This window comes from Camellia sinensis, chromosome 3, assembly GCF_055761805.1.
Source record: "Camellia sinensis isolate YWXY chromosome 3, ASM5576180v1, whole genome shotgun sequence".
Taxonomy (NCBI): domain Eukaryota; kingdom Viridiplantae; phylum Streptophyta; class Magnoliopsida; order Ericales; family Theaceae; genus Camellia; species Camellia sinensis.
In genome coordinates, this window is record NC_138963.1 from 212,425,025 (window position 1) to 212,445,897 (window position 20,873).

Here is a 20,873-nt window from a genome sequence, read left to right on the forward strand (position 1 = left end):
AGGTAGAGTGTGTGTGACAATTTTTGCATAACTAACTTAAACCATAGTTTTTGCCAAAATCCATCCTTAAAGTATTAGTAACTCCTTTTTTTCAGAAAATTTAGATGTCCCAAAGGACTCATGCCCTTATCAAAATCTTGAGATTTAAATACCCATCAAAGTTTTCCTCTTCAATCAATGTGAGATTGGTGGTTATACACAATTCTCAATACCTCATTCATGAGGTCAATTTTATGAGATAATTTCTCATTCAATTCTTAATAATTTTTTATTATTCTTTTTAGGGTATAAAGATCTTGTTACAAATCATCTAAACCCATTTGATCCCACATTTTTTTTTTTAGGTACAACAGAAAATACAAACAAACTAGGACCTCTCCCTAGAGAGGCTGATCATATCAGCAACAAGATAACATTGAATTTCCTGTGGTGGATCATTAACCACTAAGATATCTTCAGGTTGCTCCACTCCAAATTTGGCCAAGGCATCCGCACACAAGTTCCCCTCTTTATAGATGTGGTGGATGGTGCATTCACATCCTCTGAAAATTATTTTTGCATCCTCCAACAGTCCCTTAAAAGGGAATTTATCATCTATGGCATCCTCCATCAGCTGCACAACTTGTTTAGCATCAGTCTCAATGATCACCTCGTGCATACCCTTCTGGAGCATCACTGTCAATTCTTTGTAGAGAGCCCACAGTTCCGCCTCCAAGCTTGTTCCACTGTCCAGCCTTCCATAGTAGCCACACACCCAAGCGCCGCGTTCATCTCTGAAAACTCCGCCAAAATCACCTCCACCTCCAGCTTCCTACTGCCATCAACATTTAGTTTTATTTTACCTGCAGGAGGTAACATCCACTGTATCGATCTAAAAGCAAGCCTAGGATTAATAATGGACAAATTGAAAGCCAAATCAATATCTCTTGAGTAGTCAAGAATGAATTTAACACTATACATGCCATTACACAACTTTTTTTCAAAAACAAAAACATTTCTATTTTTCCAAATTTTTCATAAAGTGATAATGAAGACAGAAGACCAAGTAGCCTGCTCATTAAAAGGCTTTTTATTCTTGGAATTAGACAAAAGCCAATCCTTCCAAGATAAGCTAACCATGTTTCTGCACCAGGTTCAGCCACATAAGGCCAGCCATTTGATCCCACATTGGACCTACTTTAATTTCACATTGAAATCACCATAAAATTATTTTTTTTCTAACATTAGCCAATTCTAGTTACTGTACTAATGATTTACAGATTTTCCTAGATGGCCTTCATTGATGCTGTATGGGCCATGACTATTTACCTGCAATATATAGGCCTCTTTTTGGAAGTAAATTAAATTTCACTTCCTAACTTTTAATTAATTTTGAATTATATTAATTTTCATATTTTTTTTTTAAAAAAAAGACAAAAAATAAATTTTTAACTATCTTTCCAAAGCATTCATAATATATTTGCTGCTATTTTAACCAAAAAAAAATAAAATAAAAATAAAAATGTTATATTTGATCATTTAATTATAAAGTACATTACATTTTACCTTAAAAAACAAATATTTGTATAAGGGGTTGTTTAGAATGTCCTAAATAAATGTATTTTTTATCTTTTTAAACTAAAAAATTAAGGAAAAAAATATAATTATTTGAGTTAACTTTTTAATTTTTTATGAAAAAATATGTATTAAAAAATTATATAAATTAATATGTAAAAAAAAATTAAGATTAAAAATTATACAATCATGATTTTTAATTTTTAGTAAATAGTGATAATTTTAAACTTTTTGACTTGATGACTCTGGGCAACTTCCCAGTGAACGGTAGAAGAGCGTAAAGAGAGAGAGAGAGAGAGAGAGAGACAGCGCTCTGCTATAACCAGGTTGTGTTCGTTTACTCAAAAATTAGGGTTTCGAATTAAACCCTAAAACACTCTCTTTCACGAACAGTCGATTCTCTCACAATGGAGAGTGCCTTTGCTTCTGCATCTGCGATTACTGATCAGAGGCAAAAGATCGAACAGTACAAACTCATCCTCTCCACAGTTATCGCTTCCAACGATGTTTCACAAGCCAAGAAATTCATCGACCATGGTTACTCTCTTATTGATTTTTGTTTGGTGTTGTTTTCTTTGAAATTGAATTGTTGATTGAGATTTTGGGTTTTTGTTTGGATCCACAGTGTTGTCAGATGATGTTCCATTGGTGGTATCACGACAGCTTTTGCAGACATTTGCACAGGAATTGGGGAGGTTGGAGCCGGAGGCACAAAAGGAAATTGGACATTATATTCTTAACCAGATTCAGCCTAGGGTTGTGTCATTCGAAGAACAGGTCAATTTCAAGTACCCTTTTTATCTCATCAGTTTAGTACATACAGTTTGTTGGCTTGAGAATGGTTGATTTTGATGGGTGCATTGAATTATTCTTTTGTGTGATTGTGCTTGACATACTTGTATGGTTTCAGAACAACCCACATGATCTAAATTGGACAAATATTTTTTATATAGATACACACTATGGGTTTGTTACAGTTTTGTTATCAAGTCATTGGATTTCAGTTCAGTCCATGTTTTGAAAAATTATTACAAGTGGTCAACTTTATAAATATTGATAATTAAAACTGCAGACTTTTCCATGAATCTGTAATAAGTTTTGCAGATTACCACTGAAAGGTAAATTTCCCAAAAGAAGAAGAAGAAGAAGAAGAAAGTGGTTTTTGGCTTTATACATTCATACGAGGAACAGCAAACCAATAGATGGTTGCAAAGAAAATGGTGTTTTTCAAAGTTTTAGTTTTAGCTTTATTATTATTATTTGTGTACATGCATTTATCTGCAAAATTTGTGTATTAAGTAGCAATTATAGGTTTGATTATCTTACATATGATCAAAATGACATATTATCTATATATTTTGTTGATCAAGTTCTGTAATCTATTTGCTGAGTTGCAGGTGTTGATCATCAGAGAGAAAGTTGCCGATTTATATGAGTCTGAACAGCAATGGTCAAAAGCAGCTCAAATGCTCAGTGGCATTGATCTGGACTCCGCCATGAGGTCTGTGAGTAATCTTTTTTGTTTTTTTAGTTATTCAACCAGATTTACTTTTACACATTTACACACCCTTCAATATATAATTATTTTGTTTTAACTATTGTTTTATCTGTGTCAGAGTGATTGACGATACATTCAGGTTGTCGAAATGTGTGAAGATTGCTAGCCTATACCTTGAGGTATATTTTGTTATGTATTTTTAAACGTACAATCTTCTAAAATTGACAAGATGCCACATGTGTTTCTAAAATTAACCATTTTTCACATTATCTCTCGTTAATACAGAAGAATAGTTTTAATTGTCATATTTAAAGCAGATTTATTATGTCTAGTTTATGGTAACGTTGTCGAGTGAGGTTATTGCCAGCTGAGGCATCTCTGTCTCCTTTGCACCATCATTATGTTTTTAATGCAAGAATTAAGAATGTTAATCTGAAGTACCGTAAATTTGAATTGCAATTGGTATTCAATACTTTGGTTGCTTATTTGGCAGGACGATGATGCTGTAAATGCAGAAGCCTTTATTAATAAAGCTTCATTCTTGGTTAGCAACAGTCAGAATGAAGCATTGAATTGGACGTACAAGGTTGGCACCTTGCAACAGTTTGGGAGGATTATTGTGTTGAAATTTGGAAGCTTTATCATTTTTGCTGAACATTTTGTTTTCTGTTTCCTTACCGTCAGGTTTGTTATGCAAGGATTTTGGATTTAAAAAGGAAGTTCTTGGAAGCTGCACTCCGTTATTATGATATTTCTCAAATTGAGAAACGGCAAATCGGAGATGAGTATGTACAGGAACAAAGATTCAATTTATTTTTGTAAAATTGCTTTCTATTGGTGTGTATTTTCCCCTCCTTTTTTTCTGGATGTGCAAGTGAACCCATGTGGGGAAGTGTTGATTTTGTCTTTGTTTTCCAAGTTGAGATAATTCTTATTATGTTTATTTCCTAATTGTAGGAAAGTCCTGCTGAATGGCACTATACTCCCTACTGTCTGCACTTAGTTCACAACTAGGTTCTTTCACTTTAATTTGGAGATTCTTTCCTTTTATTGTATTGCAGAGTCATTAATGAGGAAGCTCTGGAACAAGCCTTATCTGCTGCAGTCACATGTACGATTTTGGCTGCTGCAGGTCCTCAGCGTTCTCGCGTTCTTGCAACCTTGTACAAAGTAAATATTTTCACTAGATGAATAGAAGCTAGGTTTGAGAAATTAATCTGCATTATTGCCTCTCGATTGCTTCTTTTCAATAACTTGGTATTAGATGCGTATTTCATGTATCTTGATAACTATGTTGTTTGCAATTCAAGGAGATGTGGTAGTCACCATCTACAAGTTCCATTTACAATTCAAGTTAGTTAATCAATTCATGACATCTGTTTGCTAGAGTAGTTTTCCTTTGTGGTTGGAACACAGTTGTGTGTAGTCCTCATCCAAAACTAAAAGACAAGGAAAAGAAAGAGCTAACGTTGTAACCATGTCTTTCTTGATGAATCAGATAATGACAACATGATAAATTAAATGGGAATAAACCTCTGAAATGCAGTAGATCTTATGTGCTTCATAAAATTCATCTGTAATATTTCATTACTTCATTTCTATGATTAATGTGGCTACAATGTTTATCCATGAAATGAATGCTTTTGATATTTCCTAAGTTACACGGATGCGGGTACGGGAGGTGTGGGTGCATATCTAGGGGTCGGACACTTCAAAATTAAAAATTAAGGATACGTGGATATGTATCCAAATTTGGATACGGGTACGGGGATACATTAAATATATATATATATATATATATTTTTTAAATATAGTTATTAAGATGAGTTATATTATATAAATAACAAATAATTATTTTACATATATGTGTTTGTTTATTTTTATTAATATATATAAGTATATATTATCTTATAAATATATTATATGTTATACAATAATTATTATATAATATATAATAATAATTGTTATTATTATAGTTATCACAATAATAGTTATTAACTATTATTATTTAATATTATTATAGTTATTACTATTATTATTTTATATTATTATAGTTATTACAATAATAGTTGTTAACTATTATTATTTTATATAGATATATACGAATGGATATAGATGTGAATCAAGAGACAGGGATAGAGAGAGAGAGAGAGAGGGAGAGAAGCGAAGCGAAGGAAGCGATCGATCGATCACGATTGCAATCGCGAGGGAGAGAGAGAGAGAGTCGTCTGGGGGTGTTCGACTGTTTAATCGACTTATAGAGCTTCGATCTTCGACTAGATCGATCGGATGGAGCTTTGACTGGAGGTCGTCGATCTTTGACTTCCACTGGATCGATTTCAACCAGGTTCTCTCTTGCTCTCTCCTCTTTCATTTCTTTTGCTCTCTATAAAGAGCCGTGTCCGAGAGAGAACAGCCGAATCCGACACAGATCCCACACCCACACCCGTGTCGTGTCGTGTCAACACGGGTACTTTGCCCCAAAGTGCCGAGTCCATGTAACACAGGATATTTCTTCTGTGAACTTTACAGCCAGCTTTTGACGGGACATGCTTTTGGATTAGAAACGTTGGCTGTTGCTGCTGTCTAAGATTCATTTCCGTTGTGTCTTTTTGTGCCATATCTTATAATTTGTTATAGCTGTGACCTTGACTATTAGCGGGTGGTTGTCTACTTTTAGATGCTTCTGGCTGAATATTTGACTTATGTTAGGACTTGGCTAGAATTGGTTTTTAAGGCTGATTATTTCCTACAACTGAAACATTGGACTTTGCTTCAGGATGAACGGTGCTCTAAGTTGAAGATTTACCCAATCTTGCAGAAGGTATGTGCTCTCTCTCTCTCTCTCTCTAACACACACACACACAGACACACTCACTTTACCCATTATGTATGTATTTAGTTGGACTGGTACATTTATATTTAATGCAAAGTTTAATATGGAATTATTCAGGTGTATTTAGAGAGAATATTAAGGAAACCAGAGATTGATGCATTTGCTGAAGAACTAAAAGCACATCAGGTGTTACATGTTGATTCACTTCTTTGAAGAACTGTTTTCATATATCATATGATTCACTTTTTTGAAAGGAGCACTATACCTTCTGATCTATATTTTCAACAGAAAGCACTTCTGCCAGATAATTTTACTGTTTTGGATCGTGCTATGATTGAGCATAATCTCTTGAGTGCGAGCAAACTTTACACAAATATAAGGTTGGCAAGTAATGTTGTTGCTTTTCATATATCTTTTCCCCATATGTCAATATTATGTTCTTACTGATACATATTTAATTATTTATATTTGTTTGATTTCCAGCTTTGATGAATTGGGCACATTGCTGGGAATTGCTCCTCACAAGGTACAGTTCTATCTCCAAAATCCTCCCAACACTATCCAGATTGAAGTTTCTACTCTTGACCATTGTCATCTTCTCTTTATGGCCTGCCACCTTTGGTTTTTTGATAGATTCTTTTTTCATGGCGTACTTTGAGCTTATACCTTCCTTAAGGTTCTTTAAAACTTGGGCTGAATATGCTTTCAGGCTGAGAAGATAGCATCAAGAATGATCTATGAAGATAGAATGAGGGGATCCATTGATCAGGTATAGTGTCCATCTTGTTGATTGCTATACATTTTTTCATTTCTGTCTGAATTATAATGTGACTTTGCAATTGAAGATAGGAGTTCAGTGTAACCTCTTTGCTTAAATCCAGGCTGAACTACCTTCTCTCTTTTAATGAGTTATCTGAGATGTTAGTAGTCTGTTTCTGTATTTACTGTTGGTTGGATAAACTTCTCTTGTGAATTGGGTTACCTCTATCACAAGGAATATTCTCGCACAAAAGTTGACTGATGTTTGGTGGTGGTGGTGGTTTTTTCTGGTAGTTGGTTTCTCTACTCGTGGCTTTTTGTGTTGCTAGGTGCCATATATTTTATATCTTGTTACTGGATATAATCCTCCAGTGATTGTGCGACAGTCGCCTTTTTTGTGCCTATTTTGGTGTATTTTATTTTATCCTACCTAGCCAGAAATGAAAGGCACAGCTCTTGTATTTCATGAGCACCATATTGACAAAAGACTTGATTCCTTAAAAATTTAATTGATTGTGTATTGCATTTATGTAAAAATTCTACTATACAGGTTGAAGCTGTAATACATTTTGAGGATGACACTGAAGAGTTGCAACAGTGGGATCAACAGGTGACTGCTCATCCCCCTTCTTAGGCCTCGTTTGGGAAGGCTCTGTTTTAGCCAAAAAGCCAAAAAGTTACTAAATTAGCCAATTAGCCAATTAGTCATACCAAAAAGTCAACAATTACGGCTTCTCTCTACTTTTTGCACAGCTTTTCGTGATTAGTCAAAAAGTCATCCCAAACATACAAGTTTTTTTTACCTACCTTTTTAGCCAATTAGCCAAAAAGTTACTAAATTAGCCTGTTCCCAAACGAGGCCTTATTGTCGATTAAGTTTAGCTTAACAACTGACACATTGAGTAGTAGAATTTAAATTTCAGTCTATGAATTTATGCATTTGAGCTCGTGTTTTAGGTGCACATTGTTGCGAATCTGCTGAATAATGTGTACTATGAACGAGAACACCATTAAACTCACTTTTAATAGTTCTAACAAACTATGTGCTCTAATTTGTTTTCAGCTAGTTTTTACCAGTTGTGGTTTTTGCAGATTGTTGGCCTCTGCCAAGCACTGAATGACGTACTTGATAGCATGGCAAAGAAGGGATTGTCGATTCCAGTCTGATGATCAATGGATTGTTTTTGCTGATTGTTTCTGCTAATTAGGTGGTTCTATTTTCTTTCTTTCTTTCTTTCTTTCTTTCTTTCTTTTTGGTTTCCTCTTTTTTGCTTCCGAATTGCCCATGGTTCTTTTTGAAGAGATTTATTAAAATGCCATATTTTTGGTGGCAGTCTTGATTAAGCTACTTGATCATGATATGGAATCCGTTGTGTGTTGTATACTTCCATAGGCAGGGTGTGTCCGTTGTTGGGATGATGTCGGAATTACGTGTTAGGCTGCAAAGTTAAATCAATGTATTGGTACTCGTGTTATTAGTGATCACGAGGATTGATTCTATTAGTTGTTAATGTCAGGTTTGGTAACATCTGGTTGTAGTATTGGCAACATGTAAGGTAGGAGCGACAATCTCAAGCCAGGTTTTATGATTAATTTAGGCATACAATACAAACTTATTTTTGTCCTGAGAATCATTCAGAACAATTCAGCCAATTGGGTGATAGAAATTTAAAAATACATTCAACACACCACTTCCCCAGAGTAAAAGACTTCTTGATTGATTTTATTTGCTTTTGAGATAATGATATTTTATTTGCTTTTGAGATAATGATATTGATCCCGTTTAGTAGAACTGTGAGAAAGTAATTATAACTTATAACTGTGAATATAAATTGATTTTTGATTTATAAATTAAGTTTTTCCTTCCCCACTCAGAATAAGTTAATTTTTGACTTACAAAAAGTTAAACTGTATTGTTAAGCTGAATTAAACATATCAAAATAGTTTAAATTAAGTTAAAAATTAAAATAAACTGAAAATATGATTAATTGAGGCATACAATGCAAACTTATTTTTGTCCTGAGAATCATTCAGAACAATTCAGCTAATTGGGTGATAGAAATTTAAAAATACACTCAAAACACCACTTCCCAGAGTAAAAGACTTCTTGATTGATTTTATTTGCTTTTGAGATAATGATATTGATCCCGTTTAATAGAGCGGTGAGAAAGTAATTATAATTTATAACTGTGAATATAAATTGATTTTTGATTTATAAATTAAGTTTTTCCTTCCCCACTCAGAATAAGTTAATTTTTGACTTATAAAAAGTTATAAATTGTATTGTTAAGCTGAATTAAATATATCAAAATAGTTTAAATTAAGTTAAAAATTAAAATAAACTGAAAATAAACTCTACTAAGCAGAGTCATTATGTACTTTGAGAACGGTCTTCCCCAACAATGCGAAGCCTTATCATGTCCATGTCAACAGTTTGAAATATACAAATAAATTAATGGAAACATTTACATTTCAAAATCTCAAGCGCTGTGAGCTCTCAGAGCAATCAACTATGATCTGGACCTATGACAGGGATTAACATGTTTCAGCCCCTACTTTGTATAGAATTTTCCTCTTTTATTTTCCCGTCTTTATCTATTCTATATACATTGTAACGATCACAATGGTTACCAGTAAAACAACCTTCACAAACCTGGTGCTGTTCCCCCAGAACTTTCTTCCCTTAAACAAAATTGTGTAGAAAAAAATGCTCTTTTTAATAAAAAAAAAGAACCCATATCCACAACCCCTAGTTAAAAAATGAAAAGGGGGAGTCTCGAACTTGGAACAGAGATGAGCACAGAGATGATCATTTCGGTTGATCTCTCCAATTTTGTAAGAGCACGTCACGATTGATAGTTGCCAACTCTGACAAATTCTGCAAAGAAAACAGTAATCAGCAACTGCTGCTATTATGATCATACCAAGACATTCTTGTTTGGTTGTGTTCTCAAAAAAATTTAATCTGTTTTTCCTTTTTGTATTTTTGGAAACAAAATAATGAAATTTCATAAATGGCTACCATCTTCATCTTTTTGTGCAAAAATAAATTCAAAATTTTTTTTGGGTGTTTTATGAAGAGAGCTTTTTTCAGGAAAAAATCCAAAAAACAGTTCACCAACAAGTTTCTGAAAAATGAAAACAAAAACACAACCAAGCAAGCTCAAATTCTCAGCAATTGAAAAGACTTTTTCTTTTCTTTTCTTTTTAATTTTTTTCTCTTCAAATTCAGTAGTTTCAAAGAGTGAATGCTATTGTTTGAGCAAAAACCTAGGCAGATATATCACTTTAGGTTGCACTGGGATTTATTCAATGCATCCACAGTCAAGACTGAACGTTTGGGGGGGAGCAAGTGGGTTTACCTTAAAAGAAAAGTTTATCAAGGAGAGATCGAGAGCCGAGCCAAATCGTTCAAGGTCAGTACATTCATCCATCTTCTGAACAAAGAAAGAAAAATATGAATTCCGAATGAGATCTCTCCAACAACTGCTCAAATCTACATATACCAGAGAGAGAGAGTGAGAGTAGTTGATTATTTAATATCAATGGTCTTGCTTTGCCAACGTCATTTGAGGCTGCTTAGAAATCATATGATTCACTTAATTCCCAAGTGATCATTAATCACCAAAACACTATTGTCACTGCTAAATACCTTTCTATATAGAAGTCCTGACTTATGTTTGTTTGGTTGGTGGTAAGCCCTGACTTATGTTTGTTTGGTTGGTGGTTGGTGTGCATCATATCTTTCTACCCCACTACTCCAAATAGAACAATGATTTCCATCCCAAAAATTCAAGTTCAATAAGGAGAACCTTAAATGAATCCCAATAAGGATATCATACAAATCATTGAAAAGTTATTAGGGTAGTGTGGATCTTGATGAGCACTAGAGACTAACCACCTAACAACAGAGTACGGATTTTTTTGGTATTTCTGTACTTGTGACTTATTACACTAACTTCTATGTATTTATAGTTGAGGGGGTGATTATAGTAAAAATCGCAACAACCGTGGACGTAGCCCTAGTTTTGTAGTAAACTACGTCACTCTTGTGTTCTTTGTATGTGCGTGTGATTTATCGTTCTTGTGTATTCGTGCTTCTTTGTATTCGTGTGTCATTGATTCTAGTTAGGTGTTGCGGATTACTAGTATCATATTATAATTATAATTATTTTTTTTATAATAAAATGAGCGCCAAAAATGCCAACCCCATAGTGTATAGGTCTCCTGAATGTTGTACCGCAGATGGGTTTGAATCTCTCTGCCTAAGAGCAAATCATCTTCACCAACTACTACCCCCATCTCTTATAATAAGCATCCAGCCATTCTCTTATTAATCTTGTTTTTTTTTTTCTTTTTTGTTTTTGTTAAATGAACCACAAAGTAGCCTTTCAAGGTTGCCATCCAACCAAACTCCAACTATCAACTACCATACAAGAAAGCTATATCTAGATGAATAAGTAAATTTACCTCGACTCCAGAACTCGAGGATTCACTAATGTCAGAAGCAGAATCGCTAGAGACCCGATCATGTGGCATTCCATCTGAAAATTGCGTATACCGTGACACAAAATAGCTTGTGTCGTCTACACTATCAGGATGTGGAACAAAAGCAGCCTGTGAATGCATCAAGTAATGAAAAGTCAACATTGTAGACATCACAACCATAACAAGAAGAAAAGTAGTTAATGGAAATGTGTGACCTAACCTTTTGTAAGGTGAGGGTGTCCCAGTTGACTCCATTAAAAAATGGGTGTGCTTTTACCTGTAGGGAAGTTGAAGGCAATGAGAGTCACCCTAGCATTTATCTTTCAAGTAATCATATGGCACAACCAGTATGTCCATCTTATGATCATCCTAAAGCTAGAGAAATCATTAATTTATCAATAACCATTTCTACACAAGCAGAATACAACCTCTGAAGATCCTTTTGCACCAAGACGCTGATCTTGATCAAGAACAAGGAACCTACATAAAGGGAGATTGATGTGTAAGTGAAATTTTTCAACAAAAAAAGTTGACATTTAGGCACACAAAATTACAGAAGCAGACACCAATTGCAAGAAAGGATTTGTATAACCCCTCCCAAGTATTTGGGGCAAATCTTTGGTACATGATTCGGGACAAATTTGTTTTAATCAATATGTTTTAAATAAAAAAGAATAATGTGAGAAACAATACTCTCATATATTATGCACAACTGTAAGGGAGAACTTATGATATTGATAATCAAACTGCTCCAAAAGGTGCAAGAGTTTCCATTTTTCTTCTCGTCCCATCTCAAATACATTTGCAAGAAAATATAGAATTGGTCCTGTTGTGTGTTAAGACACAATAACTCAACTTTGAGAACTTAAAAATGGGGCCCCACAACACTGCAGCATGAAAAAGACAACTAGGAATGGCAACGGGGCGGGGCGGGGCCGGGGATCACCCTCCCCGTCCCCTATCCCCGATGGCAGAACTTCCCCCCGTCCCCGTCCCCATCCCCGACGGGGAACCCACTACCGCCCCCACCCCCACCCCCTAACGGGGATCGGGTTTCCCCGGCCCCAAAAACTCCCCGAGCTTCAACACCAGAACAACAAATCACAGATTTAAATTTAAAAAAAAAAAATTACAAATCTAAATTTACAGAGAGAACAACGAGAGAGAGATCTAAATTTACAGATCTGAATTTACAAAAAAAATTACAGATCTAAACAATAATCACAGATCTAAATGAACAACGAGAGACAGATACAAATTTACAAAAAAAAAATTACAAATCTAAATAGTAATCACAGATCAGATCACACACACACACACAGAGACAGATCTAACAGAGAGACAGCGCTGGTGGTGATGTCGCCGTCAGTGAGAGAGACCAACGCTGGTGGTGATGTCGCCGTCGGTGAGAGAGACCAGCGCTGGTGGTGATGTCGCCGTCAGTGAGAGAGACCAGCGGTGGTGGTGATGTCGCCGTCGGTGAGAGAGAGGGGGGGTCGGGGCCAAAGAGAACAACGAGAGAGAGAGAGAGTTGAAACGAGAGAGTGAGAGATGAGAGTGAGAGAGAGAGAGATATCAGAGTTAGAGAGTGAGTGTGAGAGATATATCAGAGTTCAACACAGGTTTGGTTTATTAAATATACGTTTTGGTTTTGTTTATATATATATATATATATAAGGGGTATAAAAGTAATTTCACTTTGGGAAATTCGGGGATGGGGCCGGGGCCAGGGATCGGGCCGGGCCGGGGCTTAAACACTGATCACCGTCCCCGGCCCGAAACAGATCGGGAATTGATTTTCAGATACCGTCTTCTCCCCGTCGGGGGTCTTTTTCGGGGAAAAACCGCTTAAATCGGGGTTGGGATCGAGGATCCCCGTCGGGCCGGTTTCAAATTGCCATCCCTAAAGACAACCACTGTTGCTAACAGAGCAAGACTGGTTGATATGATATTACTTGATCGAAAAACAATTCCCAAGAGATTTAACAGAAATTGTAGCATTTGTTCCCCAAAGTTAACGGAATTATTTACATCTAAATATTCAGTTCCTTCCCAATTCTTCTCCAAGACAGTGACTTTCACTGTTTTACGCTCATACTTTCTGTTTGTGCTTGTGAAATATCATAATCAGAGAAGGTAAACTCTGTAGACTACTTTAATGTTGGAACCATGAGACGCAGAATACAAAAGATATTTGGAAAAAGGGCAAGCGATATTCAACCTGATGAGCTAAAACTGCAAATCATGAAATAGAACCTTTAAGGACTCCTAAATGTAGTGACCAACCTGTCAATCAAATCTTGGGCTTCATACGACATGTCATCAGGAACAGAAGGCCAGGGAATTTTCCTGCTAAGAATGTTGTCGAAGATTATCTGTGTAGCCAACAAGATGGCGCAAATGTTAGAAGAGTATGATTTTTCCTCTGCAATAAAAAAACTTTTTTTGCATCTAGTATAATTATTAGCTTGACCAAACTTTCTGACCGATAAGGATGAACAATTAGTTAATAACCATAGTCAGTGAAACAAAGCTTCTAATTCCTCCAATTAAGCCAAAAATGGGGGTTGTCCACCAATCAATTTTCATATGCGAACAGTTCTGCTCTTACAAAAATAAACGCTTCCACATGGCAAAATTCTAACTTCTAATAGATAAATAGTAACTAATGTTTTAAAAAAAAAATCAATGAGGCAAAGACCACATGATTTCATAAAATAAAACACTGAATCCCTGAATGTCTGCAGCTTTTCCAACTCTGGTGGTAGAATCACGAAGATGAATAAAGATATGCTAGAAAGTGCAAAATAGCAGGCTGCTGAAAGAAAACCAGGCTTTTCTTTTTTAACCCGATTATTTTTTACATCGATATTTAAGTAGGAGTTTTAAACAGCATGATACTTCATGCTATTTTGGACATCCCTAACGAAGTTAGAATTGCTATTTTCATTCACTTCTATAAACGACAAATTACACATTTTGTATTTAAATTGACTAGTTACGAATAGAACCTCAAGAAAATTTACAAAACCTTATAAACAAATAATTAATACACGAGCCTCATGAGATATTAAAGTGCACTTGACTTAATGTTTTTGTCTAATCATACACATAATAAATAGCAGTCTTCTGCTTAATCAGACTAGTTACATATGTTGCTCACCACCAAGAGGACTACAGAACCGGCAACCACATAACCATAAAGAAATATATAATCAATAGAGAATGAGTGTTCAAGTGTAAGTGCCTTGCCTTCAGTTGTTTATCATGCACTGGAATTCAAAAGTATGTAATTTTGCAAAAAATTTAAAAAATGTTTGATACCTCCGGACGTTCGGCATTGAAAGGTGGGATTCCTGTGATAAATTCAAATAGGATAATCCCCACTGACCACCAGTCTGCAGCATAACCTGTAGAAATGCTCAGGAGGTCATTTCAACTCTTCACTACACTAAAAAGATACCTAAATGCAGGTTGAGTGTAAACCATGCTCAGTTCCAAGAAGAATCTCAGGTGCCAAGTAGTCTGGTGTGCCAACAGCTGACTGCTGATTTCTATCCTCTGTTTTTTGAGCATGCTGATCATGTGCATCTAAAAGAGTAATTCCATCTGTGTCAGGTCCAGGTAAATCTCCCGTACTATTCATAAGTCCAATTTTTGATAAGCCGAAGTCTGTAAGCTGGCAGAATAAGCAGTGGTTAGTTAGTACATCATCTCTACCATAACAAAACATGATGAAAATGTAAGGTTGAGACATACATGGGCCTATACAACAAAATTAAACGGGACACATAATTGACTGGAGCTACATAGGTACAAACATTGCTATGATTCTTTTTTTGGACTAGTATTCGATGATTAATTCAAAATGTATTCTGTCCATTTGATATGATTCTTTTGTATGGACTATTACTCAATGATTAAAACAAAATGTATTCTTTCCATTAAACACAAATGTCATAATAGCTATCTTTATCCATTCTACTATTCAGATGCTGCAAACCACCCACAGTACTCAGGTCAATAGATGTAAAACATTTACAAGAAGTTTGCCTTCTGAACTTTTAAAAATCAGTAGAGAAGCATTACAAAATAATTTCTAGCTTCAGAAAAGTCATTTAATTTAAAAGTGCAAACCAAAAAATAATTAAAAAAAAACTTCCCATTTCTTAGCTGGAAATGGTCTTTCAAGACAATGCACTGAATACGAAACCATGGAAACTATACACGTGAAGAAATTGTTTGACTGTTAGATTAACTATGGAGAATTTGTATCTAAATCATATGGAGCATTAGTTAAGTACCATCATGGCATACTGCAGCACCTAATAGTATCTCAATAAAAGCTCAGATTTAATTAGAGTTAGTACACGGAACCTTGATATGCCCGTCATGTGCAATTAATATGTTGTCTGGTTTCAAATCACGATGGACGATTCCAAGAGAATGCAGGTATTCTAAAGCGAGAACCTGAAATGTATGAAGATTTCCTTAAGAAAAAAGTCAGACAAGAAAGAAAGAGCATGCAAAATGGGTTTAAACAAACCAGTTCTGCTATATAGATACGAGCTACATCCTCCTCGAGGCAACCAACTTTTCTGAGCAAAGAGTATAGATCACCACCATTGAGATATTCTATAACCAAATAAAGGTTGTCTCTACTGGTGAATGAATAAAAGAATCGAACCTGCAGTAACAAGATGACAGTCATACCAACTAGAAGCCAACTTAGAATAACTAATATTATGGAATGACAATGCCAAAAATGATTCTTAAAGATGAAATTTCTATGACAATGAAGTTATTGATCAATGCATGGATCAAAGCCTCACTGCATGCAACATATGCAGCATGAGCAGAAACACAATCATGAAGATTTTGAAGCTTATAAAAATAAAAATAAAAATAAAAAGATATTCAATTCATGCACATCAAACATCATGTACAGTGGCAGTTGTCATAGCTGAAAATAAATTTCAGTTGGAATATTACCACAAAAGGGTTTCTAACTGTTATCAGGATGTTACGTTCAGCCAATATACCCTCAATATCATTTTTCCGAATCATATTCAATTTCTTCAGCACCTGCATAAGTAACAGACTAAATTACCACAAAATCTACAGCAAATTTGGCATATATTGTAAAGTTGAATTAAAAATAACTCAAACAAATCGCATAACTATACTCAACTGTGAGTAACTTTTACCAACACCGGTCAGGATATGGTTGAGAAATGGAGCATGAGGAAAGAATTTTTAGTAGCATTAACTCTAAGAAAGTACACATGAATTCATAATTATTCAATGGTTACCTTTATTGCAAATAAATCCCCTGTTGTTCGCTTTCGTGCAAGAAAGACTTTACCAAAAGCTCCCCTGCTAATTGGTTTAATAATCTCAAAGTCATCAATGCTTGTTCGTTCTTTATGTGAGGGATGTACAGGAGTTGATGTTGTACTACTCTGAGATGCAGTATCCAGCAAAAATTTAGAGCTTTCAGCATGTCTACTATTAGTCTTCAGGCTTTTCACATCCAATAGATCAGAAGCAAGTATATATTTCTCTCTGCATATGAATTAAAAATACAAGGTTAGATTCAAGGTCACTTCAGAGTTGCATATATATGCTTTACATCCTTTTAGAAATTACCGCAGAAGGCTCTCTATTCGGCCTCCAAATGTGTCTATTACAAGAGCTTTGATCTTGCTATGTTGCAACACATCCTGTAAATCTTCCATATAAGTAAGTAAAAACTCATGGGACCCGTCCTTTGAAAGATCTGTGCCAGCTACGCAGCGAGCAATGTCAACAAGTTCAGTCATCTGCAGAACAGAACTTCAATTTATGTTGTTAGCATAGCATATGTAAAATTCTTCTGGAGTTTTAAATGCATATCATTAAGAAGAGAGAGAATATAGACGAAGGCAATCAATGAATGCATAATAAACATCATAAATTTTTGTCAAGAATACAAACAGAAGAAAAGAAATGAAACAAAGACTACAAAGTGAACATATTAGCAAATTGGGAGAATAGAAAGTGTATGTTTTGATCTTTTTCCTTCTTCTCTTCCTACTCCGCTTCCTTTTTCTTGAAAAATTAATCTTAGCACACTCTCCCATCATATTAAAATGGCAATTTGAGCCCTAATTTCTCCAAGCTAGGTATAACATTGGCATGTTGTTGGCCTAGAAAAGTTACCTATGGACCAAACAATTGTTGGTATCATCATCCTTCAGCCCAAAAGTGTTAAGTGGAAAGTCAACTTAGGCACAACATAGCCTATTAGCCTTCCATGGCCCGAACTCACCAAAGACAAGTTCATTGCTGCAGCACCTAATTATCATATATCAAGTATCATGCCTAAGCAACATATTCTAGTTTGAAAGAACTTAGAGCCACACTGCTGTTCAAAACATGTTGCTTGAAGAAGAATTGAGAGTTTCTCCCTGGTTAAAGGACAGCATTGTATCTGTTTGGTAGCAATCTGACAGGGACAAATGATGGCTAGTGATATTTTCACTTCCAATGCCATGTCGCATGAAGAATTTTATCTTCACACCCCCTCTCTCACTCTCACACACACACATATTCTGATTCGTCTGCTTGTCTCTTCAAACATCCATGGAAAATAATTAGTATGGAACAAATCCATGTATTTCCATTTTCTGAATTTCAATATAAATCCACATCAAATTCCTTGAAGTGAAATTTTAATAAAAATTGATTTTAACAGAAACCACAAGTAACAATTAAGTAAACCACAACTGGATGACTTACTTGTTGCACGTCCTCCAGCTCAGAAGTATTGTTATGCTCCAGCCAGAAAAAGTCAAAATGTGCTGTTCTAGGGGTATTTGTGGAAGATCCTGATGTTATGCTTCCAGCGGAGGAGGATGGGCCACAGAGGCCAAGTTTCATGCTCAAGTGACCCCTCAAATTAGGGGTTGTGAGATCATCTATACAGGCGGTGTCCATCTCATGAATATCCTCAAACATTCCTTCCACACCTTTACTTCGCCACTCACTTATCTTTGGAGAAAAACCTTCAGATAGGGTTGCAGGATTGGGGATTTGAATTTTTGAATTTTGAGGGTTATCATATGATGCATGGACACTCAAATTGAATGACTCTATGATTTGTTCCAGCATCTCTGCAAGTTTCAACAGGCGGTCATCTAAGTCGAAACATTTTGGATCACATTTTTCCGCATAAGCACATATATAGGAGTGAGATTCCAAGTGCAAGGTTGGAACAACTTCTTCACATATCCTACAAATAACTGAATCAGATTCATCTAAACTCCGTCCTTGCTGACGAAGTGAACAAGAACTAGCCTTGTCTACCGAGTCTCTAAGATCATTACCATTAACTTGATGATATTCTTGAACACTTGATAACACATCAATTTGGGAACTTCGATTAAATGAATTATGATCAATAACCATGAAATCCTTTCTGGAAGTCATGTTACACTCATCAGGTGGCACCTTAGACCTGCCTGAAGTTGCAGGTGACTTAGATACCTTACGTTGTTCCTGCAGTTCGTGTTTGGCATCTTTCATCAGGTTTAAAGTATAACCTGGACCAGAATCAGCATTTACTGGATCAGAATCCCAGTTCATTTCAACAGAAGGGACTCTGTCTAAGCATTTCTTAAATTTATGAAGAGATTTCTCATCAATTGACTCACTGCCCCTCTCAAAATGCAACAATCTTGTGCAACGTGTCAATATAAAAAGCATGCGTGTCAACAACCACTTCAGCAATCCTGTTTCGCATTGCTTCCTCTTCTCAGTCAGATCTTGAACAACTGTTTCACACTTGGCACGAAACTCGGAGGATGTCATTTCAACACACTGTTGACAAAGAATCAGAAGATCCTCTGCCAATTTCTGTGCTTCTGGGGATAAGAACTCATTCTTTTGCAAGAGTTCCATCACCTCCCCAGCAAACCAAGCCAGCTCCTCATTAATGACTTCTTTTGCAGCATCAAATCTTGATCGCAATGATCCCAGAAGCTCCTGATTATCAACTCAGTGAAAATAAATAATAATAATTTAATAATTTAAAACAAATCTAATTTTATGTCCCCCCAAAAATGTAGCCAAACAGTTTTAGAAGTTAAGCATTGTTCATTCAAATTATGCTTAAGCATCTGAGAATGCTAACTAACTGTATCTGTTTCTAGAAAATGGTACTAGCATCTTATTTTCCCACTTGCAAATATTAAACCAAAGAGGCGGTCAAAGTTGACTGATACCTTCAAATCATTATAGCTGTGAGCCCGATGGTACACAGGACGAATGCCACCTTTCGGTCCCAGTTCATGCGAAAAACTTTTTACACCTTTTGGAACTTCAATGACATACATGCTTTCCGGTGAAGATTGGTCTACAGTTGAATGCTTCCCCACCTTGTGCAGTTTAGTTCTTGGACCCTCCTTGCCAAATCCTTTACCTTCCGAGTCACTAGTCTGCCAAATTAGTGGCACTACTTATTATTACACGCAAGGAAGTGCAAAAGCATACATCAAAAAACTCTCTAACATTAACCAAACCTCACCTCGGACTTTGGAGAATTATCATTGAAATCATGAGTGGAATCTCTGAAAAAATGCGATTTGAACCACCGACCTATCTTCTTCCTTTTATGGAGTCCTGCGAGGTAAATGAATTCCAATAAGTTCTTCAAATTCCTCTCTACTTTCTTTCTTTTTCCTTTCAATATTATCTAATCAGATGATTTCTTAGAACAAAATGAATACTTGTGCTTCCACCTCATGAGTCATGATTGAGGTGAATTTTAAAATTCACAACACCATTTTTAATTTTTAATTTTTTTTTTTTGGGAAAGTAATTCACATACACCTATTACATATATAGATATGAATTTGCAATTCAAACTTAAAAATTCTTCAAACTAATATAACAATACTCAAATGTCAATACAGATAAATCTACTAAACAATTAGAGACAACAAAAGTAAATACCAATAAATCCTTGGAACAATACTCAAATCTCAAATATAAAACTAGACGAACCTTCTTTTTTAGAGCCATGGAGCTTTCCAGGCATTGGAATACCAGGAGTCAAATTATCGACATCATCATCTATTGAACTCGGCGGGTCCTTGGGAGACTCCCGGCGAGTCCTGATTCGGTTCAACCCCGTCGGAATACCGATCTCCGACACCGACTCTCCCCCGGTTCGACGCGTTCCGTCCATCACACAAAACCGTTTTCACGCCCAAATAAAAACCCTAATTCTCCGTTTTCATACCTTCTTCACCAACTCAAAATCAATAACATAAATCGAAACGCAAAGAACGAGCCTGAGATTGCTGAAAAGCGGATCAAGAGAGTGAAGATGAAGATATATATACATATAACGTGTAGTTACACGTTATATGTATATATATAATGTGATTTTTGTGATTGCGGGTTTGGATTCAAATTGAGAGAGAAAGATGGTGTTTGGTCCGTGGCTGCTGAGGAAAAGGCTGACGAGGATATGTTCAATAAATAAAACGGTAAAAAAATAAAAATAAAATCTATGCCTTTTTGTTTTATTTTTTTTGTTGCCCCAAATTTTTTTTTATTGTATTGGAACCCATGTTAGGTGAATTTATTGCATGAATGCCCCTGGTTTTGGATGTTATTGTTTTATTTTTTTTGTCAAAAATCAATTTGAGGGAGAGGAGCTAAATAATATTACATCCTCTTCCTCCTCACTTG

At 35.5% G+C, this 20,873-nt stretch overlaps 2 protein-coding genes and 1 long non-coding RNA gene across 5 annotated transcripts; 1 reads left to right on the forward strand and 2 right to left on the reverse strand.

The window, feature by feature from the left end:
* The first annotated feature begins 235 nt into the window (after positions 1-235).
* On the forward strand, positions 236-8,173 carry COP8 (Proteasome component (PCI) domain protein). Of its 2 annotated transcripts, XM_028250785.2 has the most exons (15): positions 236-2,091; positions 2,180-2,331; positions 2,952-3,055; positions 3,171-3,231; positions 3,546-3,638; positions 3,737-3,837; positions 4,114-4,222; positions 5,832-5,876; positions 6,006-6,074; positions 6,177-6,268; positions 6,372-6,414; positions 6,598-6,657; positions 7,198-7,257; positions 7,740-7,855; positions 7,982-8,173. In XM_028250785.2, exons 1-14 carry the CDS (start codon positions 1,962-1,964, stop codon positions 7,812-7,814), a joined length of 1,194 nt encoding a protein of 397 aa, XP_028106586.1. In that variant the 5' UTR covers positions 236-1,961; the 3' UTR covers positions 7,815-7,855; positions 7,982-8,173. The 2 variants fall into 2 exon arrangements, with proteins under 2 accessions (XP_028106586.1, XP_028106584.1); XM_028250783.2 differs by having other exon boundaries at positions 7,740-8,173.
* Positions 6,373-7,743, reverse strand: LOC145823084 (uncharacterized). The gene is made up of 2 exons (XR_014365207.1): positions 7,509-7,743; positions 6,373-7,276 (listed from the first exon to the last, which is right to left on the reverse strand). It is a non-coding gene; the product is annotated as an uncharacterized LOC145823084 (long non-coding RNA).
* Positions 8,174-9,039: 866 nt separating the features above from the next.
* LOC114305653 (Protein kinase superfamily protein) lies at positions 9,040-20,670 on the reverse strand. Of its 2 annotated transcripts, none has more exons than XM_028250781.2 (17): positions 20,181-20,670; positions 19,702-19,796; positions 19,400-19,612; positions 17,916-19,160; positions 16,785-16,957; positions 16,448-16,700; positions 16,128-16,220; positions 15,682-15,822; positions 15,513-15,605; positions 14,622-14,814; positions 14,460-14,545; positions 13,422-13,510; positions 11,564-11,615; positions 11,356-11,412; positions 11,118-11,264; positions 10,010-10,084; positions 9,040-9,525 (listed from the first exon to the last, which is right to left on the reverse strand). In XM_028250781.2, the coding sequence occupies exons 1-17, from the start codon at positions 20,362-20,364 to the stop codon at positions 9,457-9,459; spliced, it is 3,258 nt and encodes a 1,085-aa protein (XP_028106582.1). In that variant the 5' UTR covers positions 20,365-20,670; the 3' UTR covers positions 9,040-9,456. The 2 variants fall into 2 exon arrangements, with proteins under 2 accessions (XP_028106582.1, XP_028106583.1); XM_028250782.2 differs by having other exon boundaries at positions 10,010-10,081; positions 20,181-20,649.
* Between the last annotated feature and the right edge of the window lie 203 nt (positions 20,671-20,873).

Excerpts from the sequence above, each read along its gene's own strand:
- COP8 (XM_028250783.2), top strand. The coding sequence starts at position 1,962 with ATGGAGAGTGCCTTTGCTTCTGCATCTGCGATTACTGATCAGAGGCAA. Across the intron at positions 2,092-2,179 it reads CAAGAAATTCATCGACCATG|TGTTGTCAGATGATGTTCCA; the intron begins GTTACTCTCTTA and ends TTGGATCCACAG. Across the intron at positions 6,415-6,597 it reads TGGGAATTGCTCCTCACAAG|GCTGAGAAGATAGCATCAAG; the intron begins GTACAGTTCTAT and ends ATATGCTTTCAG.
- LOC114305653 (XM_028250781.2), bottom strand. The coding sequence starts at position 20,364 with ATGGACGGAACGCGTCGAACCGGGGGAGAGTCGGTGTCGGAGATCGGT. Across the intron at positions 15,606-15,681 it reads GTATCTATATAGCAGAACTG|GTTCTCGCTTTAGAATACCT; the intron begins GTTTGTTTAAAC and ends CATACATTTCAG. Across the intron at positions 9,526-10,009 it reads TGATAAACTTTTCTTTTAAG|AATTTGTCAGAGTTGGCAAC; the intron begins GTAAACCCACTT and ends TTTTCTTTGCAG.